Raw genomic sequence first — 22,521 nt, 5'->3', positions numbered from 1 at the left:
ACTTGACGGGAGAATGTGCGCAGCCCTAAGCAAACTCTGACCCATGCGTACGCATGGTTTGGAGGAAAAGGAGAACTGGTGACACAGACGGTGTGGTGGTGAACTGAAGTCAGACCGAAGAATTGAAGAGTGAGAAGAACGATTATGTTTTATCATCGCCCTTCATAAGTTTAATTTCAACCCGTATCATGCGTTAGATCGATGTAATCAGAATAATTTAAGTCAACTTCGTTATTTCTTAGTTATAACTCCAGAAACATCTCCTTAGAATTAAAAAATTCTCTATACTTAATCCCGTCACTCCATACTGTCCACTGACGGCGCGACTGCATGGAATAAAGCAGTGGTTTTCAAACTGTGGGGCGCGCCCCCCCTGGGGGGCGCCAGAGTTCTTCAGGGGGGGCGCGACGTGAGAAAAAAATAAACCCGAAGAAAAACCTGAAAGTCGATGATTCAAATCATCAAATCGTACTTCAACTGTAGAAGTAACCTAACTAAATCAAATTTCAACCGTTTATCTTCGTGCAAACCATTTAACAAATCTACACACTTGTATCTTCAATAATATCTAAACAGAATTTCGATATCATTTAAAATTTCTTCTGAATCACAGTTTTAGTTTCATACCGCTTCGTTTTCAGCTGTTTTCATTGAAGACGTCAGCCCATTCTGATACACCTACTTCTAGACATCGTAACTCATTCATTTTTCAACCATTTACCATCGTTCAAACCATTGAACAAATCTACACACTTGTATCTTCAATATTATCCAAACGGAATTTTGATAGCATTTACACTTTTTTCAGAATCACAGTTTTAGTTTCAAACCGGCATCGTTTTCAGTGGCTTATAATAATTTAGGTCACCATAGCAACGCCGGTAAACAAACCCCGCCGAATAGTAGAATCTCTGGACTGAAAAAGCAGATCTGATTCGACTCTGAAAATTCAGAGTCGGGACCCTGAATGAATCTGTGTAAACTGGCAGTTTACACAGATTAAGATGTTCAAATGTATTTAAAAAAGGTTAAGCTAAAACATGCTTAGATAAAGTTGTTAAATTGTGTTAAGAAATCTGTTTAAAAACGCACAAAGATGTTTTAATGTTTCAGAAATATGTTTAAAATGTTTAAAAAATATGTTTCAAATGTTTTAAAATTATGATCAGAGATGTTTAAAATGCGTAAAATAATTAAGATAGCTTTCAAAACACAGGTCTTTCGAACATTTTTTAATTGGGGGGGGGGGGCTCAGCTGATTTTTTTTCTCTGAGGGGGGGCTCACTCTCTCACACTTTGAAAACCCCTGGAATAAAGAATCCGTCCAACATGTTTCAATAACGTAATATTTTTATGTGACACTGTAAACACATAATCAAATGTCAATTAAATCCCAAGTGTGGAAAACCAAGCCACATACTTGATGCTTTTCATGACAAATCAGGCATTAAAAAGGGGTTATGTTCAAGAACATTTCACATGGGTGATTACAAACTGATTATCCAAGGTGTTCTCGGTCAGTCTTATTACCCTAACCCTATAGCGGTGAGCCCCGTGCGTCATGCTGCACCATGGCACTGCTGGCACTGTTGGAGGACCATGCAAATGAGGATACGGAGGGAGAGGGTCTTCAGGGACCATAACGATTTATTGGTACATAAAAATATGTACCTTATGTCAGACCACTTCTTTATTAATCCTGGGACTGTGCGCTCCGTGCCACTGACAGAGTTCACTGCTGCAGCAACATGTTGCTACTCATTCTGCTTTTTGTTGTAAGTGATCCCAATCCCGTGACCGCCGAACAAAACTACTTTTCGGGCCTCCCCCTCACCCACAAGTGTCTCCACTTCAACCTCAGTGAAATTTCGCTTTTTAGATTTTCTCAGTCCTTCTGCCATTGTTTCCGACAAGACATAATACTTGCATCTGAGTCTGTTTTATATGCAGATCGCATTCATGAGGTCATTTGCATTGACCATTTATGGTTAAAAGGGGGCGTGTACAGGGCGGAACGTGAAGCTGATTCAGCTGCGCACACTTGTAGGCATTTATAAAGCAAAGATTGCGTACGGTGTGCGTACGCAGGGTTTTATGAATCTGAATATTTTTTGGCGCACGCAAAACTTGGCTTTTGGGCGTACGTACACTTTTAGTAACGATCCCACGCACAGTTTTATAAATGAGACCCCAGGTCAGATTAACCAACCGTAACCCGCAATCACAGCGGGACACAGCGTGACATGGCATCATGGCAGTAAGTATTACAGTAGTATAGATAATACGCATTTTGTACCAACAACTCCAGGGAATAACCCAGGTGAGGCGGAGAGCTTACTTTCAACACAACACAAGAAAGGTCAAAAGGAAGAGCACGTTTCGCATGCGCATGCGCGTCCTATGCCGATTTCCACCCAAACGGCGCTGATATGAACGTTTCGTCCTCACATTGACAGCTGTCAGTCTTTTAGATACTTTTAGATACTATCTTAAAGACCAGGAAAGACCAGGGAACACTAGACGTATTCTGGATATTCTGGACATATATCCAATAATAACCATTTTCGTCGATAACAGGACGATGAAACCACGACGTTGTTATCATTCATTATAATTCAGATGACCTATGATCACGATTGCTTTGGAGAGGTTGGCCGACCATATGATTTAAAGATGTTAGAGATATTACCGGAACAAACCTCTGGCAGCTGTTGGTTTACAGGACTCAGTCGCTTCTGGTTCAGCCGTCAGTGACGCGCTGCTTCTCCCTAGTGATGGCAGTGTGACACTGAAGCTTCGATACGTGCTTCAAACCCTGATCTACAACTCCCAAGAAGCACTGCTTCGAAGCTTGCTTCAGAGCAAAAAAAATCACGTGACATGTGACGTCCGAAGCAGCAACTGGTTCGTTGCCTCGATGAATCCGACTGGTCCGCGGCTCGGTGGAGAAGCTTTGAGCAAAAAAATGAAACCGACTCAATCCATAAGGCAGCCTACCTCAATACAAATCTTTGAGTGTCCACATAATCACCCCCTAGAGTTACTCAAGCACACCCAACCAACCTTGCCCGAAGCCAGCTGGTCACCGCCTAATTATTTAATGAAAAAAAAAACACAATCGATGCTACAATCGTTTACGGGAGTTGTGCATAGTAGACTATGTAATAGAACAACGTAAGGTATCGATTAGAGTAGGCTAGGGGATAACACACTGACTGTGGAGTGGAGTTCCCGGGTTCGAATCCTATTCCAGGGGGGAAAGTTTTTATATGCTGTTTCAATTATATCCTAGCCTACATCAGTTAGCCTATCTGGACAGAAGGCTAGGCATATCCCTTTAAGGCGAGACACGGCAGGCAAAATCATTGATTTTTCAGTCACTGGTCAATTTTGATATTTTGGGCTATTTTGTACCATTAACATGTAATGTTTCGCACAAAAGAAAAAAAAATGTCAAAACGAAACATTTAGGTGTTTGTTTTATTATAGTTTGTCAACTTGCGCCTCTGAATTTTACAGAAGATTCACCAAACGTTTGCTTTATTACGCACCGTTTCAAATTACAGCCGGCCTCTGTCATATGTGTTCCGTGGTATCATTGGAAAGCACTCGATCTGCTGCACAACATAAAACTGATATCTGATTGGCTGGACTCGATTTCCGACCGGACGATTGGTTCAAATGTATCACGTGGTATGCTCTCAAGCTTGGTTGGCTTTTACCATAAGAATCTTTAAATGCCGTTTTCTCAAAATTAGTGTTTTTCCATTTTTAGGTGCACATTTCTCAGCCTATTTAGAACCTAGGTACACCACACTTCCCAGTTTCACACATAGCATTGTTATGAAGACATCTACACATGGATTTATTTATAAATTGTTCCTGGCCAGATTTATGGGTCATTTTACCTGGAAATCATGGCGAAAATAGGGTTTTTAAGGCCATGGATAGTATATTTTGATTTCCCAGGTCATAAAAGCAGATATCCTTAAATCCATGTGAGGATTTTTTGTCATTTGATATATAAACAAAATAAAAAAAGAATTTTGGTCCTGGCTTTATCACAGTTTAAGATTCATGCACTGGAAATATATGCAAAAACATGCATATTTAATGAGATTCAGCCTAATTAGCATAATTAGATATGCAAAAATCAAAAACTTGTATTACATTTTTTTCTTATAATGATATATGTAATCAACTGGTAAAGTTTCATGGTGATTCCTTGTATTTAAATTTTTTACCCTATTCACCTGCCATGTCTGGCCTTAAGAACAATTTAGACATCTGTATTTGGATCAATCTTTATTCGTGAAAAGATCATGCTATTAAGTATTTGGGTTTGTGTGTTTGTGCGTCAAATAGTTTTCAAAGCAGGGATACGTTGAATCCACTGCAGCCTCGAACTTCGCCAGCAGAGGTCACTGTCACTGAAGCGTCGAGTAATGAACCCATTTTCGAAACATTGGCTCAACTGGTTCAATGCTTTATAAAAGCTTCATTTGCCCATCACTACTTCTCCCGCCCACCAGGGGACGTCGCGAACCCGCACTATATCCTACTACAATATATGATCCATTAAAGACCTAGAAAGAGCGTATATGTAAACACCGCCAATTGTAATTCCAAGAATAAAAATCGTAAGCAGGGATATAAAAACGATATATAAGTTATACGTTTATGTAACAAGTGTTCAATGCAGGAAGTGTCATTTTGAAATGTTCCACAACCAAGTCCACAAAGTCCACAACCAAGATAACGAACACTGACACACCCCGCAGATGGGCCGTCTGGTCACACAAACACCCACACACATTACGCGCGCACACACACACACACACACACACACACACACACACACACACACACACACACACACACACACACACACACACACACACACACACACACACACACACACACACACACACACACACACACACACACACACACACACACACATTTAGCAGAGTGGATTATTCTAGTGTTGAATGAATCTTTCTCAAATAGATAGATAGATGGGTGATAGATAGATGATAGATGATAGATTGATGATAGATACTACTAGAGTATTCCAGTATTGTTGCAGCCTGTGATGAAGGGCTGCCCTCATTGGCTGAGCAGCAGCGGCCTCATCGTCATCATCCTATATTTAAATCTAAATGTCTGCTCTCTGCTTCCAGTCATTAGCCCGCTAATCCACTTGATTATACCTTCGTACTTAAGCCCAAAAGACCACAACCTGCTTCTTCAGCTGAGAGCAGGCTGGACGCACACAGACACACACCAGACGCAGGACAGACCCAGGACAGACCCGGGACAGAGCCAGGACAGACCCAGGACAGACCCAGGACAGAGCCAGGACAGACCCAGGACAGAGCCAGGACAGACCCGGGACAGACCCGGGACAGACCCGGGACAGACCCGGGACCAAGCCAGGGACACGGGCTGCAGGTGGCTGGTTGGAGGCGGTCTGAGGCGGTTGGAGGCGGTCTGAGGCGGTTGGAGGCGGTCTGAGGCGGTTGGAGGCGGTCGGAGGCGGTCTGAGGTGGTTGGAGGCGGTCTGAGGCGGTAGGAGGCGGTCGGAGGCGGTCTGAGGCGGTTGGAGGCGGTCTGAGGCGGTAGGAGGCGGTCGGAGGCGGTCTGAGGCGGTTGGAGGCGGTCTGAGGCGGTAGGAGGCGGTCGGAGGCGGTGCAGCAGTAGTGCTCCGTTCAGAGGTGCTCTGTGCAGCGGTGATGCCCTGTGGAGGATGCCGCTGAAGCGGTCGGACCCCCTGAGACTGACGACAGGCCGGAGCTCTGGACCCCGTGGACCGGGAGAGCACGGTGGACAGGTGAGTAGGAGGAGGGGGAACACACACACACACACCAACACACACACACACACACACACACACACACACACACACACACACACACATACACACTAACACACACACACACACACACACACACACACACACACACACACACTAACACGCATGCACGCACTCGCACACACAAACACGCAAACGCTAAAATGCACGCACACACATACAGACACACAAACACACACGCACACACGCTCTTACACGCTCAGTTACAGACACTCAGAATCAGACGCTCAGATACAGACGTACAGAATCAGACGCTCAGATACAGACGTGAAGCCTACAGCAGGACTCTTTCCTGGAATTGAGGACATGGAGGACGTTAATGAGATTATGAGGACGACCTCACACCTGCTGCTCTCCTGCCTTGACCCCTGTGTGTGTGTGTGTGTGTGTGTGTGTGTGTGTGTGTGTGTGTGTGTGTGTGTGTGTGTTTCTTTCGACAGGTCTAGTCATGGGATGTGGAGTCTCAAAATCCAACCTGTTCCAAAAGTCGGACTCTAAAGGTAAGGATTAGGACGACCCCGGTGGGGAGCCCCCCTCCCAGTGGGGAGCCCCTCCCTGGGTGAATCAGGACCACCAGCATGTGGACCTTAGCTCTAGGCTAAAGGCTTTGAGGAGAGAAGGCATTGACGACTCAAGCTAAAACTATCGTGTCTCTCTCTCTCTGACACGTGCTCGAAAAAAGCTCTGTTGTCTCAGGTAAATGCTAGCCCAGACTTAGCTCCCTTAGAGGAGCAGCTCTCTTCACAGTATCTGTCCGATGTTGATCACTCATCCTCTGTTATCTTCCCCTCCTGGATGTTTTCTTTGGCGGCCTGCAGCGGTCACATGTAAGTCCCTTCCTGCCTCTTCCCTCCCCTCGCCTGGTCTGATGTTGAATGTCGTGTTGGTTTCCTCCCTTAAATGCGTACAATGAAGTTTGACCCAACCACAGAGCTATATCCAGACGTCATTGGTTCAAAACCCTGGCAGAAAGGTTTAGAATGACCCTCATGAAGGGCGTGCATCCTGTTCACTGCTTAGCTCCAGGCTAACGGTAGCTCCAGGCTAACGGTAGCACCAGGTTATAGTTAGCACCAGGTTAGCCAACCTGATAAGGAACGTGGCTGACCGCCGCGTGGAGCAGGGATCAGTGGATCAGCCGAGAGGCGTGTGACCCCCCTCCGCTGTCTCCTCAGCCATCAAGGCGGCGGTGCTGATCCAGCACTGGTACCGGCAGTACGTGGCCCGCATGGAGCTGAAGAGGCGCTACACCTGGCACATCTTCCAGTCCCTGGAGTACTCTGGAGAGCAGGCCCAGATCAAGGTCGGGAAACGGAGGAAAAACAACGCATAAACACAATAAAGTACTCTAAGAAGTAACAACAGATCTTTCTTTTTTCCAATGCAGCTATATAACTTCCTTGGTTACCTCATGGACAACTTCACACCGTCGAGTAACGAACGTAAGAGAAACTTTGGTCGTTGTACAAGTGATGAGACCTCCTGGGTTCTGCTCGCTCTGAACCGTTCCCTGCTCCTCCTGGACCCAGGGAACCTGATCTCGCACTTCTTCCGGGAGAACGAGGTATGCCGGGACAGCGAGTGGGAGCGGTTCTTCGACTACAAGAACATCGACGTCCCAGAGATCTACTCGGGGCCTCACCTCACCTTCCCACTCACCCTGGAGCAGGGCAGCGGCCTGGTCGACGCCTTCCGGAACAAGAGGGTAGGTGCACCTCAAGGCTCCGTTACAGAACCCCTGAGGGTTCCGTTGGTCTGGGACCGGGTTCACCTGGGTCCATCGGAGTTCGTCTGGGTTTGTCTTGGCCTCCTCATGCACCAGTCTCTGATCAACTGTACGGATATGATTAGCAGATGTGAGGCTGCTAGAAACGTTATCATTTTGGGAATTGCAACATAGGAACAAGAACAGGAATCACACCTCTGAATTCTTTCATTTTGTAAAGAAATGAATGTGTCCACATCACTATCCGTGGGCTCCCTAGTGGTGGTGGTGGGGACAGCAGCAGTAAGAAGGTTAACTGAGCCCAGCTTCCTCCCAGCAGCAGCTGCACTCCCGCTACGTCCTCCAGCTCCTGCTGGACACCTGGAGGCTGCTGCGCAAGTTCCCCAACATCAGCCGTGTGTCCACCTGCCAGAGCAAAGAGATCACCATCTGTGGTGAGCCGACCCCGTGATAAATCACCGTCTGTGGTAGGCCGACCCCGTGATAAATCACCGTCTGTGTTGAGCCGACCCCCTGATAAATCACCGTCTGTGTTGAGCCGACCCCCTGATAAATCACCGTCTGTGGTAGGCCGACCCCCTGATAAATCACCGTCTGTGGTAGGCCGACCCCCTGATAAATCACCGTCTGTGGTAGGCCGACCTCCTGATAAATCACCGTCTGTGTTGAGCCGACCCCCTGATAAATCACCGTCTGTGTTGAGCCGACCCCCTGATAAATCACCGTCTGTGGTAGGCCGACCCCCTGATAAATCACCGTCTGTGTTGAGCCGACCCCCTGATAAATCACCGTCTGTGGTAGGCCGACCCCCTGATAAATCACCGTCTGTGTTGAGCCGACCCCCTGATAAATCACCGTCTGTGTTGAGCCGACCCCCTGATAAATCACCGTCTGTGTTGAGCCGACCCCCTGATAAATCACCGTCTGTGTTGAGCCGACCCCCTGATAAATCACCGTCTGTGTTGAGCCGACCCCCTGATAAATCACCGTCTGTGTTGAGCCGACCCCGTGATAAATCACCGTCTGTGGTAGGCCGACCCCCTGATAAATCACCGTCTGTGGTAGGCCGACCCCCTGATAAATCACCGCCTGTGTTGAGCCGACCCCCTGATAAATCACCGTCTGTGGTAGGCCGACCCCCTGATAAATCACCGTCTGTGTTGAGCCGACCCCCTGATAAATCACCGTCTGTGTTGAGCCGACCCCCTGATAAATCACCGTCTGTGGTAGGCCGACCCCCTGATAAATCACCGTCTGTGGTAGGCCGACCCCCTGATAAATCACCGTCTGTGGTAGGCCGACCTCCTGATAAATCACCGTCTGTGTTGAGCCGACCCCCTGATAAATCACCGTCTGTGTTGAGCCGACCCCCTGATAAATCACCGTCTGTGGTAGGCCGACCCCCTGATAAATCACCGTCTGTGTTGAGCCGACCCCCTGATAAATCACCGTCTGTGTTGAGCCGACCCCCTGATAAATCACCGTCTGTGTTGAGCCGACCCCCTGATAAATCACCGTCTGTGTTGAGCCGACCCCCTGATAAATCACCGTCTGTGTTGAGCCGACCCCGTGATAAATCACCGTCTGTGGTAGGCCGACCCCCTGATAAATCACCGTCTGTGGTAGGCCGACCCCCTGATAAATCACCGCCTGTGTTGAGCCGACCCCCTGATAAATCACCGTCTGTGTTGAGCCGACCCCCTGATAAATCACCGTCTGTGGTAGGCCGACCCCCTGATAAATCACCGTCTGTGTTGAGCCGACCCCCTGATAAATCACCGTCTGTGTTGAGCCGACCCCGTGATAAATCACTGTCTGTGTTGAGCCGACCCCCTGATAAATCACTGTCTGTGTTGAGCCGACCCCCTGATAAATCACTGTCTGTGTTGAGCCGACCCCGTGATGAGGTGACATTTCTCCGTCATGTTGCTCTGTCTAAAGAATGTACTTCTCCTTTTCCTCCAGGCGATTTGCACGGGCAGCTGGAAGATCTGCTGTTGATATTCTACAAGGTACAAATGACAACAGTTAATGAATCCTTCAGTACCTGCTCAGGGATACATGGGGAGGTACACCAGGCATGGGAGGAGTGGAGAACATCAGACAGAAGCTCTGATCTGTTCCATCAGTCCTCTACCAGTGATGTCTGAATCTGATCACAATGCACCGACTTGTTTCCCCGGGTCTCGGTCGGGTGGGGCCCTCTCTGTGTGTGTGTGTGTGTGGGGGGGGGGGTTACGGTCCTCTAACACCCTGGGTGGTCTACAGAACGGCATGCCCTCCCACGAGCGGCCCTACGTCTTCAACGGGGACTTCGTGGACCGGGGAGACGACTCCATCGAGGTCCTCCTCATCCTCTTCTCCTTCCTGCTGCTGTACCCCAACGACGTGCACCTCAACCGGGGAAACCACGAGGACCACATCGTCAACCTGAGGTCTGACGCCCACAGCACCACATCCTGAGACATAAGCGCAGAGACAAACACACTTGGGGTCATAGGTTTGGAGTAGTTGACGTTCATAATGAAACGTTATGTGATGAGCATTGTAGCAGTAAACATGTTGTGTGGTTTTCTGCTCCAGGTATGGTTTCACTAAGGAGGTCTTGACCAAATACAAGGTAGGCTTCTGTCTGGACTAGTGACCTTCAGTGATGTCGTTTCATATCCTGCTCCCCGTCCTTCATGACCCTTATTACAAACCACTACCACACAGCAATATTACTAGAGGAGTACTTTATTTCCAACTATCAGCGCTAACACTAAAGCAGTACTTTATTAACCAATCCCACACAGCAATAACACTAAAGGAGTACTTTATTTACAACTATTAGCGCTAACACTAGAGGAGTACTTTATTAACCCCTACCGCACAGCAATATTACTAGAGGAGTACTTTATGAAGTCCTCAGTAATCCAGTTACACAAACACAGACCAGAAATGATATCACAGCATATCATCATACTACCATGAATATAGAAGTTGGAAAGTAGTGGTTTAGCCGACTCAGTGCCAGTGTACAGGGGGTAAACGCAGGCGTTTCCAGCTGCAGGAAGGGTTGCACCATTTTGGAAACACACTTTTGTCTGTGATATTGATGAGGGGAAGTTGAGATACATCTGACCTTTTGTGCATTCAGAGAGTCAGAAAAATAATGTCCCACTTCCTCTGGGGCCAAGTCCCACAGGAAGTCTCTGAAGCGTTGATCCTACTAGAGACTCAACGCCCCCCCCCTACCTTCTGCTTTCATGTTCCACAATCAGCAACCGATGTTCAGGTCTTGTGCTTCACTCTTTAACTGATCCTTTTTTTCCATACAAGGACAAATGAGGTCAAAGACTCCCAGAGAGGGACGCAACCCACCCGTACATATTTAGAGATAGAATCTGTATATCTACAGAGCTAGAAACATCCAAAAGGAACACACAAGTCCTATCTATCTGTATATCTGTAGAACCATCCAGAGGAACACAAGTCCTCTCTATCAGTATATCTATAGAGCTAGAACCATCCAGAGGAACAGAGGTCCTCTCTATCAGTAGATCTATAGAGCTAGAGCCAGAGGAACAGAGGTCCTCTCTATCAGTAGATCTATAGAGCTAGAGCCAGAGGAACAGAGGTCCTCTCTATCAGTAGATCTATAGAGCTAGAGCCAGAAGAACAGAGGTCCTCTCTATCAGTAGATCTATAGAGCTAGAGCCAGAGGAACAGAGGTCCTCTCTATCAGTAGATCTATAGAGCTAGAGCCAGAGGAACAGAGGTCCTCTCTATCAGTAGATCTATAGAGCTAGAGCCAGAAGAACAGAGGTCCTCTCTATCAGTAGATCTATAGAGCTAGAGCCAGAGGAACAGAGGTCCTCTCTATCAGTAGATCTATAGAGCTAGAACCTTCCAGAGGAACAGAGGTCCTCTCTATCAGTAGATCTATAGAGCTAGAACCTTCCAGAGGAACAGAGGTCCTCTCTATCAGTAGATCTATAGAGCTAGAGCCAGAGGAACAGAGGTCCTCTCTATCAGTAGATCTATAGAGCTAGAGCCAGAGGAACAGAGGTCCTCTCTATCAGTAGATCTATAGAGCTAGAACCTTCCAGAGGAACAGAGGTCCTCTCTATCAGTAGATCTATAGAGCTAGAACCTTCCAGAGGAACAGAGGTCCTCTCTATCAGTAGATCTATAGAGCTAGAACCTTCCAGAGGAACAGAGGTCCTCTCTATCAGTAGATCTATAGAGCTAGAGCCAGAGGAACAGAGGTCCTCTCTATCAGTAGATCTATAGAGCTAGAACCTTCCAGAGGAACAGAGGTCCTCTCTATCAGTAGATCTATAGGGCTAGAGCCAGAGGAACAGAGGTCCTCTCTATCAGTAGATCTATAGAGCTAGAATGTGGATGTATTGAGGCGTCTGCTGTCTTGTTCTGTTGTTCTGTTCAGTTTGTGGCTATACGACCTGCTGTACTGAAAGATAATATAAAATACATATATATATACATATACATATATATGCATACATATCTTGACCTCCTGCTGCCGCTCTCTCCAGATGCACGGCAAGCGCATCTTGAAGCTGCTGCAGAAGATCTTCAGCTGGTTGCCCCTGGCGACGGTGATCGACCAGAAGGTGCTGGTTCTGCACGGCGGCATCTCGGACGCCACGGATCTCAGCGTGCTCGCCCGCGTGGACCGCCACAAGGTGACCAATCACAGCCCTCCCTCCAGACACAGGTCCAGGTGACCAATCACAGCCCTCCCTCCAGACACAGGTCCAGGTGACCAATCACAGCCCTCCCTCCAGAGACAGGTCGTGGTGACCAATCACGAAGCCCTCCCCCCAGAGACAGGTCCAGGTGACCAATCACAGCCCTCCCCCCAGAGACAGGTCCAGGGTGACAATCACAGCCCTCCCCCCAGAGACCGGTCGTGGTGACCAATCACAGCCCTCCCCCCAGAGACAGGTCCAGGTGACCAATCACAGCCCTCCCCCCAGAGACACGTCCAGGTGACCAATCACAGCCCTCCCCTCCAGAGACAGGTCCAGGTGACCAATCACAGCCCTCCCTCCAGAGGACAGGTCCCAGGTGACCAATCACAGCCCTCCCTCCAGAGACAGGTCCCAGGTGTTTCAGGGCCGTTTTGAGAGCTAATGGAGCCCATCCTAGCCCTGTCCTGGGATTAAGTTCAGTCATATTCAGCAGTCTTTGAGGTACATTAGAGATTATTTCATTTTTCTAGTGTGTCAAAAAACATTTTTGGTTCAATATAAACACACTTTAGTACACCAACGTTACAAACGAATCTAGACGAGATGTAAAGTGATGAATAAACTTAAATCGAATCTATCAATAAATGTGTGACTCTGTCTCTGTCATCCCTCTCTCCTCCCTGCTCCTCCCCCCTCCTCCTCCTCCCCCTCTCTCCTCCCTCCTCCCCCCTCCTCCCCCTCTCTCCTCCCCCCTCCTCCCCCTCTCTCCTCTCTCCTCTCTCTTCTCTCCTCCTCCTCTCCTCCCTCCTCTCTCTCCTCTCCTCTCTCCTCCCTCCTCCCCCTCTCTCCTCCCTCCTCCCCCCTCTCTCCTGCTCCTCCCCCCTCCTCCTCCTCTCTCCTCCTCCTCCTCTCCTCTCCCCCCCGCTCCTCCTCCTCCCCCCTCCTCCTCCTCCCCTCCTCCTCTCCTCTCCCCCCCGCTCCTCCGTCCTCCCCCCTCCTCCTCCTCTCCTCTCCCCCTCTCTCCTCCCTCCTCCCCCCTCTCTCCTCCTCACTCCTCCCCCTCACCTCCTCTCTCCTCTCCTCTCTCCTCCCTCCTCTCCCTCTCTCCTCCTCCTCTCCTCTCCCCCTCTCTCTCCCTCCTCCCCCCTCCTCCTCCTCTCTCCTCCCCCCTCCTCCCTCCTCCCCCTCTCTCCTCCTCACTCCTCCCCCCGCTCCTCCCTCCTCTCCCTCTCTCGTCCTCCTCTCCTCTCCCACCCTCTCCTCCCTCCTCCCCCCTCCTCCCCTCCTCCAGTACGTGTCGGCCCTGCGCCCCCCTAAGAAGCGTCACCCCAGCGCGGCCAACGTGTCGGTGGACTACGAGGAGGAGGTGTGGAGCAGCGGGCGTCGCCGCTCCTCCGTGGCGCTGCCCCGCCCCCTGACCCGCGGGACCTTCCAGAACACCTCGCTGCCCGACTTCTCCGAGCGCGTCCGGCCGCCGGTGGGGGGGGCGGCGGAGCGGCGGGGGCGCCTGGCCCTCCAGGGCGCGCTCCTCGGGGGGTCCCAGCAGGCGCTGGGCGCGCCGGCCGGGGACCGGCCCGCCGCAGGACTCCGGGGAGAGCAGCGACCACTCGGAGGACGAGTGGAAGCAGGTCAGAGGGACGGGGTTCCGGGGGGCGGGGGGCCGGGGGGGGCGGGGGGGCGGGGGGTCGGGGGGGGCGGGGGGGCGGGGGTTCCCCGCCCCGCGCTCCCCGCCAAAGAGCGCTGCCCTGGCGCCGCCGCGAGCTGTCCTCTAGAGCTCATGTACGCGCGTCACTCTCCACATGACTCTCCGGTGAGGACGGGGTCAGCCGTGTGCCGCGTTAGGCGGGCAGCGAGGCGCTTACAGCCGCGCTGCCACGGAGGGTAATCCACTCCCTCAGCGCCGCTAATCCCGCTGCTCCATTTAGATCTGGTGTCCAGACTGCCTGTCAACAACACACTGAGACCAGGTGGTGGGTCTGAGGGAGACACAAGTGAGACTCTCTCTCTCTCTCTCCTCTCTCTCTCTCTCCTCTCTCTCTCTCTCTCTCTCTCTCTCTCTCTCTCTCTCTCTCTCTCTCTCTCTCTCTCTCTCTCTCTCTCTCTCTCTCTCTCTCTCTCTCTCTCTCTCTCTCTCTCCTCTCTCTCTCTCTCTCTCTCTCTCTCATTTATTTCTTAATAATGAATGGTAGAGGGTTAATACATTGATTTGTTTTGATCAGTATATGCCAATGTTGTTATCAATAAAAAAACAAGCCGGCCGATGCACTTCTCCATGTGACAAGAGCATTCAAATTAGAAAAATTAATGGGACAAAGAATTCAAGGGATATTTAGCATAGCAAAAAAATTATGATTAATCGCAATTAATCGTGAGTTAACTATGACATTAATGCGATTAATCGTGATTACATATTTTAATCGCTTGACAGCCCTAATATATATATATATATATATATATATATATATAATAAAGGGCTGGGCAAGTTAACACGTTAATTAGGCGTTAACGCAATCTTATTTGAATGCGATTAATACAAAAAAAATGTACTTAGATTTTTAAAGGATTCGCCCTCAGAATGTCAAGATTCATATCAGAAATAATTTTGGTTGGTTTTTAGTTCCCCTTACTTTACATTAATTAGACTTGCAGTAAGTGACTGCCTGATTACAAGCCCCCACACTGAGCGAGTCAATAAAACCCCCTCAAGATCACTTGGTCTAGTTTTTGCTTGTTAAGTGCATTTGGTATGAATGATAATGTGTCATTCCAGTTGATAATCTCATTTAACTTCAATTGGAGTGGATTTAAAATATAATTTTAAAAGTGCGATTAATCGCGAGTTGACTCTATGAGTTGATACTATGCGATCATTAATCGTGGTTAAAATCTCTGCCCAGCTCAAAAATAAATAAATATATATGTATATATATTAGACCTTCCTTCGGAGGGCTGCTTCCCTATTGGTTGTAAGCGTCCCACGCCACCCTGCTCCGTCCAATCAGATCCTGGACCTGCTGTGGAGCGACCCCATGACCCAGGACGGCTGCGTGCCCAACGAGGTGCGGGGGGGGGGCTGCTACTGGGGCCGGACGTCACCGACGACTTCCTGTCCCGACACAACATGACCCTCATCATCCGATCGCACGAGTGCAAACAGGAAGGCTACGAGTTCTGTCACAACCGCAAGGTGAGGGGGGGGGGGAGAGACCGGAGGGCTCACAGGAAGTTTCCCTTTTCTTTGAGTCTTATTTGAGGGGGTGTGAGTTGACTCTAGGAAGCTGGATTGTGAACCGGCTGCGACCGGGTCTCATGTTTGTTTGTGGAGGTCAGCTCCTGCTCCTGCTCGTGTTTAATGAGTTCCTCTGAAGAACGGCGCTCCACCAGCCCTGAAGAACAGGAAGTGTGTCGAGCCAGGGTTCAGCGCGGTGATCTGGACAGGAAGCGCTCCAACATCAACAGCAGAGCACCAAAGGGCTGCGGCCATCCAGGAATTCATCCACTTATTATCTCTGACAGCCTTTTGTTCACAAGCTATTTTCACCCCCTCTCCGGATGAATGCCCTCGGGCGTCCAGTTACAGGCCTCTGATTGGCCCGTGCCTCAGGAGGCCTCTGATTGGCCCGTGTCTCCGGAGGCCTCTGATTGGCCCGTGTCTCAGGAGGCCTCTGATTGGCCGGCGTCTCAGGAGGCCTCTGATTGGCCCGTGTCTCAGGAGGCCTCCTCTGATTGGCCTGTGTCTCAGGAGGCCTCCTCTGATTGGCCCGTGTCTCGTGTCCCGCTGTGTAGGTGCTGACTCTGTTCTCCGCCTCAAACTACTACGACGTGGCCAGCAACCGGGGGGCCTACGTGAAGCTGGGCCCCGACCTGGTGCCCTACCTCATCCAGTACCAGGCCAGCAGCAAGACCCGCGAGCTCACCGTCAGACAGAGGTGGGCCTCACGCACCCAGGGCCCGATGGGCGGGCTACAGGTAGGGGCCCCTGCTCTACGGGTAGGGGCCTGCTCTACAGGTAGGCCCCTGCTCTACAGGTAGGGCCCTGCTCTACAGGTAGGGGCCCCTGCTCTACAGGTAGGGGCCCCTGCTCTACAGGTAGGGGCCTGCTCTACAGGTAGGGCCCTGCTCTACAGGTAGGGCCCTGGCTCTACGGGTAGGGGCCCCTGCTCTACGGGTAGGGGCCCCTGCTCTACAGGTAGGGGCCCCTGCTCTACGGGTAGGGGCCCCTGCTCTACAGGTAGGGGCCCCTGCTCTACAGGTAGGGCCCTGGCTCTACGGGTAGGGCCCCTGCTCTACGGGTAGGGCCCTGGCTCTACAGGTAGGGGCCCTGGCTCTACGGGTAGGGGCCCCTGCTCTACAGGTAGGGCCCTGGCTCTACGGGTAGGGCCCTGGCTCTACGGGTAGGGGCCCCTGCTCTACAGGTAGGGCCCTGGCTCTACGGGTAGGGCCCTGGCTCTACAGGTAGGGGCCCTGGGTCTACGGGTAGGGGCCCTGGGTCTACGGGTAGGGGCCCTGCTCTACAGGTAGGGGCCCCTGCTCTACAGGTAGGGCCCTGGCTCTACAGGTAGGGGCCCTGGGTCTACGGGTAGGGCCCTGGCTCTACGGGTAGGGGCCCTGCTCTACGGGTAGGGGCCCTGCTCTACAGGTAGGGGCCCCTGCTCTACAGGTAGGGCCCTGCTCTACAGGTAGGGCCCTGGCTCTACGGGTAGGGCCCCTGCTCGACGGGTAGGGGCCCCTGTTCTACAGGTAGGGCCCTGGCTCTACGGGTAGGTGCCCTGGCTCTACGGGTAGGGCCCCTGCTCTACGGGTAGGGGCCCTGGCTCTACGGGTAGGGGCCCTGGCTCTACAGGTAGGGCCCTGGGTCTACGGGTAGGGGGCCTGCTCTACGGGTAGGGGCCCCTGCTCTACGGGTAGGGTCCTGGCTCTACAGGTAGGGGCCCTGCTCTACGGGTAGGGGCCCTGGCTATACAGGTAGGGGCCCTGCTCTACAGGTAGGGCCCTGGGTCTACGGGTAGGGGCCCTGGCTCTACGGGTAGGGGCCCTGCTCTACGGGTAGGGGCCCTGCTCTACGGGTAGGGGCCCTGGCTCTACAGGTAGGGGCCCTGGGTCTACGGGTAGGGCCCCTGCTCTACGGGTAGGGCCCTGGCTCTACGGGTAGGGGCCCTGCTCTACGGGTAGGGGCCCTGGCTCTACAGGTAGGGGCCCTGGGTCTACTGGTAGGGCCCCTGCTCTACGGGTAGGGCCCTGGCTCTACGGGTAGGGGCCCAGGTAGTCAGCTGTTAGGGCCTGCCAGCAGGAGAGCGCCTCTCCAGGGGAACCGCTGATCCAGAGCCCGTGTGTTTCCAGAGTGGGCCAGACGGAGCACTCTGCCCTCCGCGTGCTCCGGAAGCAGCTGTTCTCCCACAAGTCGGACCTCATCAGCGCCTTCCAGGACCTGGACAAGGAGAACACCGGTGAGTCCATCAGCCTCCCCGCACACACCCACACACCCCTCTGCAGGCCTGGTGTCTCTGAAGGACGGCTGCTGTCTGTGTGTGTAACGTCTGGCCCCGGGGCAGGCCTGGTGTCTCTGAAGGACTGGGCAGAGGCCGTGGAGGGCGTCATGCACCTGGGGCTGCCCTGGAGGATGCTGCGCTCCCAGCTCATCTCCCGCCGGGCCAGCGACGGCGCCGTCGACTACCGGCAGTGGTTCACTGAGCTGGCCATCCAGGAACCCAACATGGAGGTGAGGCTGCTCCACTCCATTACCTTCAGGAAGACGCTTTCCTCCAGAGCCACTTCCTGAAGTCCCTTTGTCAGTAGAACAGTTGACTGTGGGTACAGTGAGGATGTTCATAGAGCCAAGTGCCAAGCACTAACCATCACTGGGTTAACCCACTCCCCGTGTACAACAGAGCCAGCTAGGGTAGGATGCTGCACCGTGATAAGTACTGTCTTTAAGTGCCGGGACTCACAGTGTCTGTCCGGTCAGTGGAGCCAGTGTGAGCGCTAACGCTCACACTGGCTCTACCTAACCCTAACCCTAACCCTAACCCTAACCCTAACCTAACCCTAACCCTAACCCTAACCCTACCCTAACCCTAACCCTAACCCTAACCCTAACCCCGCAGCACATCGAGAAGGGGTTACTGGAGATGCTCTACCGCCACCGGTCCACCCTGGAGACCATCTTCAGGATCGTGGACACGGACAACTCAGGTGGGCCAGACACACCTGTCTGTCTGTCTGTCTGTCTGTCTGTCTGTCTGTCTGTCTGTCTGTCTGTCTGTCTGTCTGTCTGTCTGTCTGTCTGTCTGCCCGCTGCCTGTCTGTCTGTCTGTCTGTCTGTCTGTCTGTCTGTCTGTCTGTCTGTCTGTCTGTCTGTCTGTCTGTCTGCCTGCCCGTTGTCTGTCTGTCTGTCTGTCTGTCTGTCTGTCTGTCTCTCTACCTGTCTGTGTCTGTCTGTCTGTCTGTCTGTCTGTCTGTCTGTCTGTCTGTCTGTCTGTCTGTCTGTCTGTCTGTCTGCCCGCTGCCTGTCTGTCTGTCTGTCTGTCTGTCTGTCTGTCTGTCTGTCTGTCTGTCTCTCTACCTGTCTGTGTCTGTCTGTCTGTCTGTCTGTCTGTCTGTCTGTCTGTCTGTCTGTCTGTCTGTCTGTCTGTCTGTCTGCCTGCCCGTTGCCTGTCTGTCTGCCTGTCTGTCTGCTGGTGTTTCCCTCCAGAGGGAGTTTGGCCCTCAGTTCTGTTTGTTGTGATCGAGGTCATTAGTGATTAAACCGGCGCTGGTGATCTGTCCTCACCCTCACTCTGGACCGTCTCACCCTCACTCTGGACCGTCTCACCCTCACTCTGGACCGTCTCACCCTCACTCTGGACCGTCTCACCCTCACTCTGGACCGTCTCACCCTCACTCTGGACCGTCTCACCCTCACTCTGGACCGTCTCACCCTCCGGAGGGTGAGACGGTGGATCACACCGGAGCCCAAAGCCTTCTGGGTTCAGACCAGCAGGGCCCTACCTGTGTGTGTGTATGTGTGTGGGGGGGGGGGGGGGCTACCTTCCAGGGTCCCTGCCTATCCCTACAGGGGGCCCAGTGGGTCCACCGGTGGGAGGAGGGGGGGGGGCTCACCCTGAGCCAGCCCTCAGCAGATGGCTCCCGCCCCCCCCCCCCCTCTGATGTAGCAGAGCTTAACTTGCACACACACACACACGCGCAAACACACACACACACACACACACACACACACACACACACACACACACACACACACACACACACACACACACACACACACACACACACACACACACACACACACACACACACACACGCACCGTCACTGCGGAAATCTCTGCCGATGACCCGCTCCACCAGCCCAACCTGTTTTTTGTTCGATTTCACTTGTACCGCACGTGTCCGATCAATACACTGAAACACCTCCTCCTCCTCCTCCTCCTCCTCCTCCACCTCCTCCAACTCCTCTCCTCCTCCTCCTCCTCCTCCACCTCCTCTCCTCCTCCTCCTCCTCAACCTACTCCTCCTCCACCTCCTCCACCTCCTCCTCCAACTCCTCCTCCTCCTCCTCCTCCTCCAACTCCTGCTCCACCTCCTCCACCTCCTCCTCCCTCCAACTCCTCTCCTCCTCCTCCACCTCCTCCTCCTCTCCTCCTCCTCCACCTCCTCCTCCTCCTCCTCAACCTACTCCTCCTCCGCATCCACCTCTTTCACCACCTGCTCCTCCTCCTCCACCACCTCCTCCTCCTACTCCTCCACCTCCTCCTCCACCTCCTACTCCTCCTCCACATCCACCTCTTTCACCACCTACTCCTCCTCCTCCTCCTCCTCCACCTCCTCCTCCTCCACATCCACCTACTCCTCCTCCTCCTCCTCCACCTCCACCTCCTCCTCCTCCACATCCACCTCCTCCACCTCCTCCTCCTCCACCTCCACCTCTTCCTCCTCCACCCTCCAGGCGTCATCAACATGGAGGACTTCCGTCAGACGTGGAAGCTGCTCAGCATCTACCTGAAGATGGAGTTCACGGAGGAGGCCATCTCGGACCTGGCGGTGGCCATCGACACCAACGGCGACGGCTGCATCGACATCCAGGAGTTCATGGAGGCCTTCCGGCTCAGCGACAAGAAGAGCCGTCTGGAGCGCGGCCGCAGCATGTTCATGGGGACCGCCCACGACCTGCAGCGCCCCGAGACCGTGGACCCCGACCTCTGACCCCCAAGAGGAGGGACCCCAGGGGAGAGGACCAGGGGACCCCGACCTGTGACCCCCAGGAGAGAGGAGGGGACCCCAGGAGAGAGGAGGGGACCCCAGGAGAGAGGAGGGGACCCCAGGAGAGAGGAGGGGACCCCAGGAGAGAGGAGGGGACCCCAGGAGAGAGGAGGGGACCCCAGGAGAGAGGAGGGGACCCCAGGAGAGAGGAGGGGACCCCAGGAGAGAGGAGGGACCCCAGGAGAGAGGAGGGGACCCCAGGAGAGAGGAGGGGACCCCAGGAGGGAGGAGAGGACTCCAGGAGAGAAGAGGGGACCCCAGGAGGGAGGAGGGGACCCCAGGAGAGAGGAGGGACCCCAGGAGAGAGGAGGGGACCCCTGGAGGGAGGAGGGACCCCAGGAGAGAGGAGGGGACCCCAGGAGAGAGGAGGGGACCCCAGGAGAGAGGAGGGGACCCCAGGAGAGAGGAGGGGACCCCAGGAGGGAGGAGAGAGGAGGGACCCCAGGAGAGAAGAGGGGACCCCAGGAGGGAGGAGGGGACCCCAGGAGAGAGGAGGGACCCCAGGAGAGAGGAGGGGACCCCAGGAGAGAGGAGGGGACCCCAGGAGAGAGGAGAGGACCCCAGGAGAGAGGAGAGAGGAAGGGACCCCAGGAGAGAGGAGGGACCCCAGGAGAGAGGAGGGACCCCAGGAGAGAGGAGGGACCCCAGGAGGGAGGAGGGGACCCCAGGAGAGAGGAGGGACCCCAGGAGGGAGGAGGGGACCCCAGGAGAGAGGAGGGACCCCAGGAGAGAGGAGGGACCCCGATGTATGATGTGGGAGAGAAGGGGGAGATAGGGAGAGCGCTGGGGCAGTGAGGGGGGAGAGAGGAAGGCGGTGTGGGTGGTGTTGGTGGTGGCGGAGGTTATGTTCAGACCTTTGTAGTTCTCACCATGTCAGATGAGGACGAAGGCTGGTGTGTGTGTGTGTGTGTGTGTGTGTGTGTGTGTGTGTGTGTGTGTGTGTGTGTGTGTGTGTGTGTGTGTGTGTGTGTGTGTGTGTGTGTGTGTGTGACCCATGACCAAAGCCAGACGTCACTTTGGAGCCGTGTGTCGGCTCTGTGTTTGATTGACACGCCTGCAGATTGGAGAGATTAACAGAGCGTTCAACTAAAACAATTGGCCTCATAAACCCAGCGGCCATCTTGGTTCGACCTCAGTTCTGTCTTGGTTCCGTCCTGGTTCCGTCCTGGTTCCGTCCTGGTTCCACCTCGGTTCCGTCCTGGTTCCGTCCTGGTTCCGTCCTGGTTCCACCTCGGTTCCGTCCTGGTTCCGTCCTGGTTCCGTCCTGGTTCCGTCTTGGTTCCGTCCTGGTTCCGTCCTGGTTCCGTCTTGGTTCCGTCTTGGTTCCGTCTTGGTTCCGTCCTGGTTCCGTCCTGGTTCCACCTCGGTTCCGTCCTGGTTCCGTCCTGGTTCCACCTCGGTTCCATCCTGGTTCCGTCCTGGTTCCGTCCTGGTTCCGCCCTGGTTCAACCTCGGTTCCGTCTTGGTTCCGTCCTGGTTCCGTCTTGGTTCCGTCCTGGTTCCGTCCTGGTTCCGTCCTGGTTCCGTCCTGGTTCCGTCCTGGTTCAACCTCGGTTCCGTCCTGGTTCCGTCCTGGTTCCGTCCTGGTTCCGTCTTGGTTCCACCTCGGTTCCGTCTTGGTTCCGTCTTGGTTCCGTCCTGGTTCCGTCCTGGTTCCACCTCGTTCCGTCCTGGTTCCGTCTTGGTTCCGTCCTGGTTCCGTCCTGGTTCCGTCCTGGTTCCGTCCTGGTTCAACCTCGGTTCCGTCCTGGTTCCGTCCTGGTTCCGTCCTGGTTCCGTCTTGGTTCCACCTCGGTTCCGTCTTGGTTCCGTCTTGGTTCCGTCCTGGTTCCGTCCTGGTTCCGTCCTGGTTCCACCTCGGTTCCATCCTGGTTCCGTCCTGGTTCCGTCCTGGTTCCGCCCTGGTTCAACCTCGGTTCCGTCTTGGTTCCGTCCTGGTTCCGTCTTGGTTCCGTCCTGGTTCCGTC

At 53.1% G+C, this 22,521-nt stretch overlaps 2 protein-coding genes across 3 annotated transcripts in view; one reads left to right on the top strand and one right to left on the bottom strand.

Moving 5' to 3' along the window:
• LOC132468052 (flavin reductase (NADPH)-like) overlaps nucleotides 1-2,844 on the bottom strand; it is an 8,947-nt gene extending 6,103 nt beyond the window's left edge. Inside the window, exon 1 of one of the 2 annotated variants that reach the window (XM_060065698.1) lies at nucleotides 2,700-2,844. The gene's annotated coding sequence lies outside the window, so the exon portion shown is untranslated. Of the gene's footprint in view, nucleotides 1-2,689 lie in introns of both variants that reach the window. The other variant, XM_060065697.1, reaches the window with a different exon arrangement.
• A 2,896-nt stretch (nucleotides 2,845-5,740) lies between these two features.
• ppef2a (protein phosphatase with EF-hand domain 2a) lies at nucleotides 5,741-20,847 on the top strand. Its single transcript, XM_060065655.1, is given in 19 exon segments — nucleotides 5,741-5,833; nucleotides 6,316-6,375; nucleotides 7,051-7,178; nucleotides 7,263-7,317; nucleotides 7,405-7,580; nucleotides 7,921-8,035; nucleotides 9,567-9,613; nucleotides 9,870-10,036; nucleotides 10,185-10,221; nucleotides 12,140-12,289; nucleotides 13,590-13,882; nucleotides 13,884-13,926; nucleotides 15,301-15,379; nucleotides 15,382-15,485; nucleotides 16,085-16,227; nucleotides 17,639-17,745; nucleotides 17,851-18,017; nucleotides 18,403-18,490; nucleotides 20,241-20,847. Coding segments are annotated over 18 exon segments (2,208 nt in total). The 5' UTR covers nucleotides 5,741-5,833; nucleotides 6,316-6,323; the 3' UTR covers nucleotides 20,498-20,847.
• Nucleotides 20,848-22,521: the final 1,674 nt, after the last annotated feature.

Source organism: Gadus macrocephalus, chromosome 11 (genome assembly GCF_031168955.1).
Source record: "Gadus macrocephalus chromosome 11, ASM3116895v1".
Classification (NCBI taxonomy): domain Eukaryota; kingdom Metazoa; phylum Chordata; class Actinopteri; order Gadiformes; family Gadidae; genus Gadus; species Gadus macrocephalus.
Note: the sequence above shows the minus strand (reverse complement) of the source record. Positions and strands in the feature narration are given on the sequence as shown.